At 46.1% G+C, this 13,420-nt stretch overlaps 1 protein-coding gene across 7 annotated transcripts in view; it reads left to right on the top strand.

Annotated features, from left to right (window-relative positions):
- RNF216 (ring finger protein 216) overlaps nucleotides 1–13,420 on the top strand; it is a 141,956-nt gene that overhangs the window by 94,077 nt on the left and 34,459 nt on the right. Inside the window, exon 14 of one of the 7 annotated variants that reach the window (XM_040634740.1) lies at nucleotides 2,516–5,896. The exons of 5 other annotated variants lie outside the window; for them this stretch is intronic. In XM_040634740.1, coding sequence (XP_040490674.1) covers nucleotides 2,516–2,695 — 180 coding nt within the window. In that variant the 3' untranslated portion in view covers nucleotides 2,696–5,896. Of the gene's footprint in view, nucleotides 1–8; nucleotides 69–2,515; nucleotides 5,897–13,420 lie in introns of those variants that run through there. One more of the 7 variants, XM_040634741.1, reaches the window with a different exon arrangement.

Genomic DNA, 13,420 nt, shown 5'->3' with positions numbered 1-13,420 from the left:
TTTTCCAGTTGTTAGGTGTAAAGTGCTGTTCCTCCATAAAAATAAGGTCTTAGATTGGATCAGCTTTTTCCGGCTCAGGGCTACTCTTTCCAGGTATGTCTCTCCCCCCTCCTGTGCCTTCTCAGGGTGTCCAGGGCGTCGGTTGTGTCCCAGGAGCACCACTGAAGCTGGGGGAGCCGCACAGCCAGGTAGACTGGACTGAAGTAGTGAGCCTGGAGCGCCCTGCACCGTTTCTTCTGCGGGAAGCTGCTCACTGGCTCTGCTGCAGGTCTGCCGGGACAGGGCTTGTCTTGTTTTTTTACACCTGCCGTCAACACTTTCACTGCCAGCTTTGTTTTGTGTTAAAGTTTACATAAACTTCTCAGGTACGGGGCTGGGGAAAAGGGAGTTTGTTTGGAACCCAAACTCGATAGAGTTGGTGCTCTTAGCCTCGGGATCTGTGTGCTTCCGCCTCTCCCCGTCCACTGAGACGCAGCCTGGGGCTGCACACGCGGGCCCACGATGGCCCTGGTCTGGCGTCTGAGACAGTGGGCGGGAAGTGCAGGAACTAGCTCGTAACAGCCACGGACTAAATGGCGCCTCATCTGAGTGCTGCAGGACCATTGCTGCTTTCCACGCTGTTATCTTAAAATAAAAAATTAAGCTTTCAGTTAAATTGTGGGAGTTCTACCATGTTACAGCTGAAGCACTAACCGTTTTGCATCCACGTTGCTTTAAAGGCTCCCCTCGTGCTCCTACAAGTGAGTGAGCAACGGCACCTCTTTGAACAGTCTTTCCTAGGAGTCCTGGGGCAGCAGATTTTTCTCATAGGCTGTGGGTTCTTAGGGTTGTTTGGGTTTCTTCTCTTTAGCCAGATGGAAGAGGTTCTTCAGAACCTTCCATCTTCCTGTTCCACCTGGCCCAGAGTCTCATGCTGGACTGAAGCCCTGGTCTTTGGCACTCCGTCCCCCAGTCTCCTCCCTCCTGGCTGCCCTGTAATGCCAAGTCAACCTTGCTATTCCTTCACATCACCTAGGGAGAACCTACAGTGGCTTCTAGAGCTCCAGGCTTCTGACACTCTTTCTAGTCTGGCCCCTTCCTCACTCAATAGTTAAGGAAAACTGCATGTGATTCCTTTACAAAGGTGGGTGAGGAGTGGTGAGGACAATAGGGGACCAGCTGGCAAGTATAGCAGTTTTCAGTGGATGAATGTACAAAATGTACAAACTCAGCTTAGAGCCAAGGTTGTGAATGTTTCCTTGGTGCCAGTAATTGTCCCCTGCTGTATCCAGTCCTAGGCCTGACCCATGACGTGCAAACCGAGAAGTTGTAAGGTAGACACACACACCCGCCAGATCCAGCCCACAGCCATGCTTGTGGAGTCCTCACCGACATTAGGAACTAGTTTTTAATTAGCTTCCGATATATAAAATCAGATTTTGTATAAAATTCCAGATCTCTGGCTTTTCTTAAATTTAAAACTTTGGGCAAACTGCATCTCACTTTTGCTTGGCAGCTGGGTTCTTGAACCTTACCATCTCCTCAAAGTTAGGGACAGAGTCTTATTCGTGGTTTTATTTCCACTTCCTAACACACTGTCTGTCTTGCTTGGTAAATATTTGTTGAAATAGATGTAATTAATCACACCTAAACATCGTTAATTATTTGTTGTTGGTACCGGCGAGAGGATACAGGAAGATGGGTGCAAATTTAATTCAACATGTATTTTGTGAATTCTGGAGACCTCTCTTTGTTCCCAGAAAATATATTCAGAGTCTCATTCCTGTCAAAGTTGGTCACTAGCATAAACTGTCTCTTCACGTTGCAAGCACTCCACTCCTATTAGGTGGTGGGGTTGGTTATTCTAAGGCTGGTTGCTTTGCTTCTTTTTACTAAATTTAGCAAACATAACTCTCCAGCCTGATCATTTTGTAGGGTGCGAGTATTTGACATCATTAGTGAAAACAAAAGTAACTGATAGAGGGGCACCTCGCCTGCTCAGTCGGTAGAGCATCCAATTCTTGATCTCAGGGTCGTGAGTTTGAGCCCCACCTTGGGTGTAGAGATTACTTGTTTAAAATTTTGATTAATTAATTATTAATTAATGGCTATAACTACAAGATTGTTTCCCCAAAGTAAACACATGTTTAGAGGCAGCTACTTCCAGGAAGCCGTGTGTTCATCTGGATTAGAAATAAATTGGTGACATTCTTAGTTTTCTGGGACTTAGTCATAGTCTCCACAGTCTGTGTTTCCCATCTGTCCCCCCAAGAATCATGACTTAGAGTCTTAAGCGTGTACGAAGATCGGAGGGCAGCAGGAGGGGATCACGAGTGCTCTGGAGGCACCGCCATCTAGTGTTTGATTAACGCTGAAGGGCTGCCATAGCCAAATGCCACAGACTGGGTGGCTTAAACAACAGCAACTTATTTTTTCACACTTCACAATTTATTTTTATTTTTCTGAAGTCTGTAAGTCTAAGACCAAAGCGTCAGCAGGTTTGATTTCTTCTAAGACCTCTCTCCTTGGCTTGCAGGTGGCTGCCTTCTCCCTGTGTCCTTCCCTGGCCTTTCCACTGGGAACACGCATCTTTGGTTTCGCTCTGTGTGTCCAAATCTCCTCTTGCTCTAAGGACACCAGTCAGATTGGATTAGGGTCTGCCCTAAGTACCTTTTGTCAACCTAATCACCTCTTTAAAAGTCTTATTTCCAAGTAGATACACATTCTGAGGTATGGGGGTCAGGACTTGAGCATCTGAACTTACGGGGAGGAGGTACCATTCAGTCCATAACAGCCACAAATAAATGATGTGGGGTTTTTGGTTTGTTTGTTTTTTTGTGTTTGTTTTTTTTTTTTTACTGGGTCAGATTGTTGGGAGAGCAATAAAAAGCAGGACCGGTTATGATTGGACTAATAATTGAGCCAAAGACAAATCAATTAGAGTATTAGCAAATGCCTCCCCTGTGTATTTCCAGGTCAGCCTTCATCCAGGCACATGGAGCAGTTGCTTCTGAGCCTGAGTAGAGCAGAGCTTGAGGAGCCTGGCAAAAGGCAGTGGCTTCTAGTGAAGTTGTATCCTCTTGTCCATCTGTTGTTATTTTGAACAGTTGCTGTGAGGAAAGAATTAAGAATGAAAACAGATACTAGCAGTGCCAGAGCAGGCTGTCCTCTGGCAGCTCTCTGCGGGGCCAGGTGCTCAGGGGAAGCACTGTAAGCCCTCTAGGAACGTGGATGTGTGACTAGGGCAGTTGCTACTGTGGACCTTCAGCTCTACCTTCCTGGGCTGGACTCTTGCCCTCCAGGAAAGCTGTAGGTGGGGTGCTTGTATGGCCACCGCTGCACATTCCCCCTGTGCAGGCCCTGTAACAGGAACTGAGAGCTGGGGCTGCGGATGAATCCTGAAGACAGCTTGGAAAAGACGGGAGGGAAGTCACATTGGCAACATGCGGTGTTAGAAGACGTACTCACAATCAGTACTTTACTTGCATTTCTGCTTCCAGAGGTCATGTTTAGGTTTGAATGAAGAAACTAATAAAAAAGTAGGAGTAGGGATTAAGCATGCTTTAGAATCAGAGTGGTAGGGACTCAGTATTGATTTCATTTCTCCCTTATCAAACTTTTGTGACAGTGTTTGAGATAGTGGCATCCTAAGGTTTGTCTTAAAGCCACTCTAGCTAACGGGACCCAAAATGTATACCCAAGAATAAGCAAACAAGACAATAAAAGATGGTTTGTCTTCAGACAATCAGCTCAGCATTCTCCCTTGGGCCTGAATATCTCCTCTTGGCAGCTGCCCCAGCATGACATGGCAGCAGGCAAGCCTGCCTCCCCGCATCACTAGGTCCTTGCATCGGCAGGCAGCCACAGTGCTCAATGCGAACAGTTTATATACAGTCCTGAAGCTGTGTCAGCATCGTTTACAAGAGTGCTTTCCAAAATGCATTGGTATTTTCATTTTCACAGTATTTTCATTTTCAGCAATATTTGCTAAATTTGATAGTTGTCTTTGATTTACAAACATGAACAGTTGTAGACTTCACTGCCAGCCCTTCCTGACACCTCACTCTCTAATACGTTTCTGGTGTCTTACTGCTGGACTCTTGCCCTCCAGGAAAGGGCTTGTTGATCACCTTCCATTTGAAGCAAGATGGAGTGATGATTTCAGGGGCGTTGAGTACACGAATGGATAATGATTGAATATAGTCAACTTCCCTATAATTGCCAATAGCAAAATCTGACCTTCTGAAGAGCCCAGGTTGTTCTGCACGTACCCAGGAGCTTGTGTACAGACATTGCTGCTTATCTTTTGAGGAGCAAGGGACTAGATAACTGTCCCTGAGGGGACCATCTGTAGCCACCTGCCTGCGTTAAATGTTCTCCAATATTCTTTATAGTATTATGTCCTGCAGAACTAAAAATCGTTGATTAAACAAACCGCTCCTATTTTGAAGAAGAGGACTAGTTTTCAACTGGAGAAAGAGCCATGTGAGTAGGAATGTAAGAAAGGTGTCCGGAGACCTCCGGTGGGTGATGTACTAACCAAACAGTGTTGTGCTATTTTCCATAACAGAAATATGTGAAAGACAGTCATACCATAACCGGAGTTGTCAAAGCTTATGAACTGGGAAAATAAAAGGAATAGGGGATTGGAAAAGTAGTGGCATGTCCATGCTGTTTATCATGAAGTGTTTCTCTATTGAGACCAGTGTCGGTGGCCCTGTTGCTGTGCCTTCCAAGCTGGGAATCTCCCCCGCGCGCTGCTCATCATGCCACAGTGTCAGGCTAGCATTTTGTTCGTCCCTTCTCTGACCCGCATACTCCACTCATACCTCCTGTGCCCCAGAGAGACTCCTTTTTGTCGTACTTCAGTAGTAGCAGGAGGGAATGACCGAAAGCCCAGCTCTGATGTTTACTCTGAAGAGGGTTTTTTTATTTGTGTGTGTTTTTTTTTTACAGGGCGGGAGGGTTGTTTTGTTGTTTTTTTTTTTTTTAAGGAGAAGGTGAAAAACTACCAGCATGGGCAGCAACATTCTTTTTGCAAGCCTGCTGCATAAATGGCACTTGTGAAGAATGGGATCACCTTGACTTCCAGCTAAGGTCAAGGACAGGACCTTCCTTCCAGCACTAGAGGAAGGGGACTGTCGTCTGCAACACATCAAAAAGCCGTGTTATTCTTGGTTTTCTTAGCCTCCTTGACAAGAATTAAACAGCCCATCATTATACCTCCTCAGTTGATACCAAACCAGAATTAGTGAATTTTGAAGTGGCCAAGAAGGATCAAAAGTGATTACACCTTTTTTTTTCCCCTAAGTAGGCCTCACACCCAGTGTGGAGCCCAGTGTGGGGCTTGAACTCATGACCCTGAGATAAAGACCCAAGCTGAGATCAAGAGTCGGATGCTTAACCGACAGAGCCACCCAGGTGCCCCAAAAGTGATTACACTCTTAAATTTGCTTTACCTTTGTTCTTTCTGGGAAGACAGAATTCTGTCTCCTTGTGATAAAAATTTGGGAGAACTGTGAATTCTTTGGAGGAAAGTCATCCTAAAAACTTTTACAAATGTGTGGTTCCCTTGATTTCCATCCCTTTTCCAGGAGCTAACTGTGTGGCTGAGGGCAGGTGAATGGTTTATAAATGGCCTTCCACTCCCTGGGCAGTGAGCAAGGCCCTGAACACAAAAGAAAAGGACTTTGTGGTCAGATGTAGTCCAAGCAGAGTATTGCCAGGGTTCACAGCTGAAGGATTAGGCTCTTATGTGGGGCTGTTGCTAATATTTGAAGCCTGAAGAGAGCATACAGTTCGATAACATCAAGCACTGCTGATGACACCCTGCTCTCTGCTTCATCCTCGGCGCGCACTTAGTAAACATTGTAAGTGGATGGTGTCATCGTAGAGTCCGCTGTGCAAACCATATGAGGAAAGAAAAAGAAAAAAAAACAGGCATATACCCAGATTGCACTACATGCAAGTATAGAAAACAAGCCCCAGGGAACATGAGGCTTGTTGCTGATGCTCTAATCCTTCGGGAGTTGGAAACAGAAATGGCAGAGTCGTCAGAGGTATCTCGGGAAAGTGGAGCCCACTCGTGACGGCAGCAGAGGGACCGCTTCTGAGTGCCAGACATCATCCCCGAGGCCACGTATTTTTTTCATTTTGTCTTTATACTCCTCCAGGGAGATCTGAAGAGTAAGTCTTTGAGAAGAGACCGGGGAGCCTGCCCATAGCGTAAATAGCAACAAATTGTCTTAATGTCTAAAGCCTGGGCTCCTTCTGCTATATTATGTTGTCTTCATTCCTTTCAGGAGTTGGGACAGCAGGTGGGGAAGGCTGGTGAGCTTTAAAAATAAAAATGGAAAGAAGTCCAAGGGGACTTTCCAATTACCAGCCCAGAAGTGCACCTGAAACCACACTCCAGAAGCCATTTACTTAATTTCCTACATGTCATTTTTTCCTCCATGCCATCAACCCGGAGTGGTGAGCCGTAAATGTTTATGTCTTTCTCCAGGCACAGGAACCAAAAGGCAACTAGAGAGATTGCACTGGTCAACAAAGAATTAACGCGGGCCACGTTCAAGGGAAAGGCCTCTGCCTCCTCACAAAGTCCAATTCGGAAAGGGGCAATGAGCATTATTAAAGACCAGGATTGAAGGGTCAGCAGGGAGGGTATCGGGAAGACAGAGAAATGCAGATGCACAGGGCCTGTCCCAGGAGTGCCGGAGAGAAAGCAGTCGCCGCAGAGAAGGGATATAGAGCACTGTGCGCCTCCCCAGCCCACTTTACTGTTCGCTTTGGTGGTTTCCCACCCTGACCTCCGCCACTCCTTTAAGAACCCATTCTCCTGTTCCCAAGTTTTCCAGAAGTCACTGTCCAAATTCGGTATCAAAAAGGGTCATCATGTAACCCACTTTTAACAACTCTGCGGAGGCTCCATTCTTCCTCTACATCCACTCCCAGGTACGACTACCTGCCACAAGGCCAACCATACTGGAAAGAGCATATTGATACATTCCACCCTGAATGTCTACCTAGGAGTTCCTTGTTTAGTTAGAGCTGAAGTTGGTGGTTCTGGGAAGCTGCTACTACTGACTTGTGATCTTATGTTTCATGAATGTTGCAGTTCTAGCCCATTGATAATTAAGAGAATCTGAGCCAAGAATCATCTGTGTTATTTAGTGGTGGGATGGGGCTCAGAGTTAAGTCAGTTACTTGTACCTCCTCTTGGTTCCAGGAAGCTCACCACTTGCAAGGGCTTTGGATTCTGTCACTCTAGGACTACAAAATGGTAGAAATTCTGTCTCAGATTTTACAAGACATCACCAGAGAGAAATGTAGGTAGGATGTGCCTCACTACTCAGGCTGAGAGAGAGGGATGTAGAGTTACAAACTAGCCCAAAAGAAAGAGCTTGCCAATCCATGGTGCATATCCGTTTCCCTCGCTCCCTCTTTCCTTTGTCATCTTTCCATTTTAGAAACCCATTCTAGTACCTTAAATTACCCCCTCACTGGGAAGCTTCCTGGTCCTCCCTTTGTCTGCCCTGCACACCACTCCTGGAGCACCCTGGGGCTCTTACCTGTGCATCTGTCCCCACCTGCCTCAGGTGATCTCATCCAAACTGTCTTTAAACACCTTCTACATGCCAGAGCTGCCCACATCTGGGCTCAGACTGTACCTCCCAAGCAGTTCTCAAAAAATCCCCCGCATGATCTCTAAACCTGTCATGCTTTCTTCAAGAGTAACTCCATTCTCCTTGAGTCCTGGGGAAAAACATGTCCTCATTTTGCGAAGGTAAGTTATTGACTTTATTTAAGTTAGAATTGTGTTAAGATACACTTCATAACAATCTAGGGTTATTTTGTGGGGTGTTTTAAGGTGGGTCAGATATCCCCAGCTTATTCTTCCATTTTATCAAATGAGAGAATACAGATAAATCCAGGCCCTGTTTGATTAACCCCATTAAACACAAATTTGCTATCACAGTTCCAGATACTGCGTATCTGTACTGTCTTTAAGGCTTTATTTTCTTGACAGAGGGCTTCATTAAAGTTCAGGGACCCTAAAAACTAGGGTGAATATAGTGATACCTGGGCACCAGATCTAAAAAGGCTTGTAACATTTCTGGGTCTCCCGCTGCACTAACCCCGTGGGTTGGGTTTCATGAGAAAGCCTGTTGATGAGAACTGATTGAATATGTCCTGGCAAGACGGAAGCTTGTCGTCTGGTAAATTATGAAAACATAGGCATCTTTCTTCACCGCCATAACTAAAGAGTGGTGTTGGTCTGAATGGCGCTCTGCCTAGGCTGGAAGATCACCCTCAGAGAAACAATACAAGGTGAGGGGATTGACCTAGTACCCCCACAGTCCCCACAGACATGTCTGCCAAGGCGGAGAGTACCATCCCCCCACAGTGTTGGCCCAGGAGGTGAAGATAATCAGGTTAGGAGAGGTCCATCAAGGTCAAGCCAGAGCAGCTTTTAAAATCATCATTTTTGAGAAGAATTTTCCATAGCTGCCTTTTCTCATCTTCTACACTGAACTGGTAGCAGGAGCTAATCTGAAAAGCCTTTGAAGCATCCAAAATAGTTAGCATTACAGTCTGTGATGCTCTGTCCTCCAAGGTGAACACTAGAGATTTGCCTTTAGATCAGTCTATTCTTATTTGAGACCCAGTTCTAAAATGCATAGTTATCTGGTTTTCAGCTCTTTAACAGATAGATGGGAAGAAAGAAGAAGCGTGTCAGGTTAAGCATAGAAACAGCAGCAAAAAGGGGTCACCTGAAAGCAGGGAAGAAACCATCCAGCCAAACGGAAGACTCCAAGGGCCCACTGGCCTGGGGACATTTGGGGTAGGGACAGACTGCCCAAACATCTTGATAGACTCCAGTGGCTTTCCTGGTTACAGCTCAGAGTCGTGGATGTACCACAGGACCATAACTGTGAATAATCAGGAAAAGATTGGATTATGTTCCCTCCACTGTAAGAATTCCATCCCAAATGGTTAAGGGGGGGAGGGGGAAGCTAAGTCCTAATATCTATAAAGCTGTCCAAAAAATACAGAACCATGTGTATCCCAGGATCAGAGATTCCATGAGGTCTTCTCACTTGTCAGGACCCATCTTTCTGAGTATATGCTAATTCTTACTAGTTTGATTTTTTACTATCCAGAGTTTTTTCAGGGTTTTTCAAATTCTAAAACTGAGTCATTTTTAGACTAAGTCGATGAAATAAATCCACAAACCTAACCAAAATAGACGCACTAGTGAAAGATACACCCCAGAATACACCTGTACTTTTGTGCTTATGCCCTGTTGGTAATACTCTGCCTTTCAATTTGTGAATATGGAAGTTAATCCAGTTATTCTACACCTGTTTTTAAAGCTAGGGAGGATGAGGACAGTAACCCAGGGCAAAGGGGGCAGTGTGTTTAGTCTGGGGGTAAGGGCTGGAACCAAGTCTGCGAATCTGAGTCAGCCACACTCCTTCTTAGGGTACACCATCAGAATCAGCTGCGCAAGAACCCCTGTCTTGTTTTATTTTCTTCATCTCTCAATCCCTGCTCCTACCTCCATCCCTGAGACACCCGCTTTAAGCATTTTGTATACATCCCCAAATGTGTGTACGCCTTGAGAAAGTAGTCTGAGCAGTGTGATTGTCATTTACATGAATGGTGTGTGCTATAGGTCTCACTGTTTCTTTTTTCATTGTATTTTGAAATACATTTCACTGGGATGCCTGGGTGGCTCAGTCGGTTAAGCATCTGACTTCGGCTCAGGTCATGAACCCAGGGTCCTGAAATCAAGCCCCGTGTCGGGCTCCCTGCTTGGCAGGGAGTCTGCGTCTCCCTCTCCCTCTGCTGCTCTCTCAAATAAATAAAACCTTAAATATATATGTATGTATGTATGTATGTATGTATGTATATTTTGCTACTTTTTAAACCCAGCTGTACAGATCTCCCAGCTTGTTGCCAGACCAGGTGCGCATAGGAATGCCAAGATGGCCTTCATCCCTGCTTGTCAGGCCTGAGTGTCAGGGCCTGGTTTCTCTACTTTGCTCATTCACAGCACATTCTCAGACCTTAGGTTAAGATAAAAGTGGACAGTATGTACAGAAGGCCTTTTTTTTCCCCCCTGACTTTGGCAAGGAGGAAAAAAGTGTCAAAAGTGTATGTAGTATCTACTCAGACTTCATAAAGGGACACTGAGCAGGCTCTTGGGTATGGGACATTAATTAGCATTTATTTGCTTTTCCCTTGTGGGAAACCAACTCCGTGAGGGAGCTGTAGTCATGACTGTCCCAGAGGAAAGCCCCCAAGGCAAGGCCTCACAGGGAGGCAGTGCTGTAATGGGGCCGGGCTTCCTAAAACACCATCTGTAAGCCTGCACTAACAATATCCCAAGAAGTTGGTCTGTATGCAGGTTCTTGGACCCACTCGGGTCCACAGTGTCGGGATCTGCATCTTTCATTGGCAGCCCTGGTGAGCCTTGTGAACACAGAGAGTGCCAGGGCCAGGGGTTTGTCTGGCACTATTGGTCCAGAAGCTGAATTTCCTCCCACTGACCCAAACCAAATCCACACGTTGAGGTTGAGAGACAAACCAGAATGCTAGTTCAGTCACAGAACTATCACACACTCAAGTTGGCCTTCCGGCACATGCCATCTGTCCCCGCATGCACGTCTGAGAGGGAGCGCATGGCTAGTTGTTGTCACTGCTGCAGGATGGTAGCTGTGACAAGGCCAGAGATGCTCAAGCTGGCCGGTGCCCTCCCTCTCCCTTGGAGTGTGGTCAGACTGGCATATTCCTGATTTCCCCTTTTTCTCGCCTCAGGTAACATCTTCCCATTCCTCAGATTAGGTGGAGCTGCACAGGAGGCTGGAGTGCTCATGTTAACTCTGAGAGCGAGGGTAACTTCTCTCTGAGGTCTGGGCTGTGAGGGCCTGTATTTTTATTGTCTGCTTCCCCTCAACACCCCTGTCCCGTTAGCTAACAACATGAAAATAAGAGATGTGGTCCTGAAGCATATTGTGGGGGATACGTCTTTTGGTTTTTCCTGGAATCTGAGCAGGACAAGAGCTGGCTTTGCTGGCTGCTCCTGCCAGGCCAGCATTCCCAGAAGCTCCAGGAAGCCCAGGAGAAGCCCTTGCAGTGAGCAGAGATGAGATGTGCTTGGGCTTATTTCTGCCCAAGTCCTAGCAGTGTTTATTTCCGACAGTTTGAGATGATCTATTATTAGATTCACCACTTCCTAATACATTGCTTTGCTACGAGCTCTCATGAAGGCTGTTGTTCTGCACTGTTCCTCACTAAAAGCATTAGCTCCAGGGTAAACCAGAGGTGGGGCCATTTTTAAATTCCTCAGTGTTTCCTGGAAGCTCCTGTTGAGAAAGAGCCTCTCATCCTTTAAAGAAACTTTTTGGGGGCTCCTAGGTGGCTCAGTCGGTTAAGTGTCTGCGTTTGGCTCAGGTCATGACCCCAGGGTCCTGGGATCAAGTCCTGAATCAGGCTTCTTGCTCAGCAGGGAGTCTGCTTCTCCCTCTCCCTTCCCCCCCCCAACTCATTCTCTCTCTCTCTCTCTCTCTCTCAAATAAATCAGTTAATTAAAAAAAACTTTTTGGTTCAGGGTGCCTAGGTCACTCAGTTGAGCGTCCCAACTCTTGATTTCAGCTCGGATCATGATCTTGGGGTTGTGGAATTAAGCCCCGTCCATGTTAGGCTTGCCGCCCGAGTGGGAAGTCTGCTTGAGAGTGTCTCTCTCTCCCTCTCCCCCTGTCCCCCCCTTCCCAATGCCAGCGCCCCCCCACACACACACACACATGCTCCCCAGCGCGTGGCACGCTGTCTCTGGCGCTCTCTCTCAAATAAATCAGTCTTTTTTAAATAATAAACTTTTGGGAGGCACTTGGGTGGTTCAGTCCGTTAAGTGTCTGCCTTTGGTTCAGGCCATGATCTCAGGGTCCTGGGATTGAGCCCTGGGTCAGGCTTCCTGCTCATTAGGGAGTCTTCTTCTACCTCCCCCTTTGCCCCTCCTGCTGCTCTTGAGCTCGCTTTCTCTCTCTCTCTTTCTCAATCACTCAAATAACTATAATCTTTTTAAAAAATCATAAATTTTTTGGAATGCCTGGGTGGCTCAGTTGGTTAAGCTTTTTGCCTCCGGCTCAGGTCATGGTCCCAGGGTCGTGGAATTGAGTCCCACATTGGCTTCTTTGCTCCACAGGTAGCCTCTGCCTGCCGCTCCCCCTGCTTGTGTGTGCGCTGGCACTCTCTCTCTCTCTCTTGCGCAAATAAATAAAATCTTTTGAAAAATAAAATAAAAATAGAAAGTAAACTTTTTGGTTCATGAATGAATGAATCCTAAGTTAATGGCTTTCAGACTGTTTCGAATGACCCCTAAACCGTAAAACCAGTATGGAAGTAAATATACTTGTATGTAACCAAAACAGTAGTTTTACAGAACAGTGACCTGACATGTGGAGTGCACTCCAGTATCTTCTTTTCTGTTATAGTTTGAAAAATAAACAAACAAATAAACACTGGTAATAATCTACTAAAATGATTTCACAGCCCATCCAATGGGTTGCAATTCATAGTATAAACATCATACCTATAAGTGACTTTGATTCCACAAACTCGTACTATTGTGTTGAGCATCTTCTGTGAGCAAGCCCCTTTGGACTGGGCTTAGTCACGACCCCTGCTCTCCTGCCCACCTGCCCTTTCAGCCCTCTCAGAGACAGAAATTGGAGGCAGGAGACCAGGGCCCTAGGACAGGATGGCTCAGAGCTTTCCATGAAAGGGGTGCCCACACATAGGGGTTCTTTGGGACTCACATACTCAGGCCCTTGTAGAGAAAATCCTCTTCAACTCAACCTCTCTTTATTCTGGGTACATGCCACAGTCCTCGTCATCGCCTACCAGGCCCTGGACACCCCAGTCTCCTTTTACTGGCATTCCCACCTCACTCCTTGCTGTTCCAGTGGCCTGGAGTCCTTTCCCCCAGACATCATAAAACTCATTTCCTCACCTTCCTCAAATCTTTCTTTAAATTCACCTTCTCAGGCCTTCCCCAACCACCCACTTTATAATTATGAACGATCTCTGCCTCTCAGCACCCCAGAATATTCTTCCTTCCTATAATTTTCTCCTTAGCACATAAAATCCTGTCTTACATGTATTTCACTGATTTAACGTAAAGTTACCCCCAGTAACTCCATGAAATTAGGGGTTGTATTTGTTCATTTTTCTTCCCCAGTGCCCAGAGCAGTAGTCATAGTACCTAGTAGGAACTCACCTATTTGTCTCGAAATTTCTATATAAACATCCACCTCCTGGTATTGATCTTGTCCCAGGGATTCTGTTAAATGGGCATTCGAGAGAAGCAGTCATCAGTATTTGAATAACTCTGTAAGGGAATTGGTATTTTTGTTATTCTGGTAAAGGTAAAATT

Source organism: Ursus maritimus, unplaced genomic scaffold (genome assembly GCF_017311325.1).
Source record: "Ursus maritimus isolate PB19 unplaced genomic scaffold, ASM1731132v1 scaffold_2, whole genome shotgun sequence".
NCBI classification, from domain to species: Eukaryota; Metazoa; Chordata; class Mammalia; order Carnivora; family Ursidae; genus Ursus; species Ursus maritimus.
This window is presented reverse-complemented; position numbering and strand designations above follow the sequence as displayed.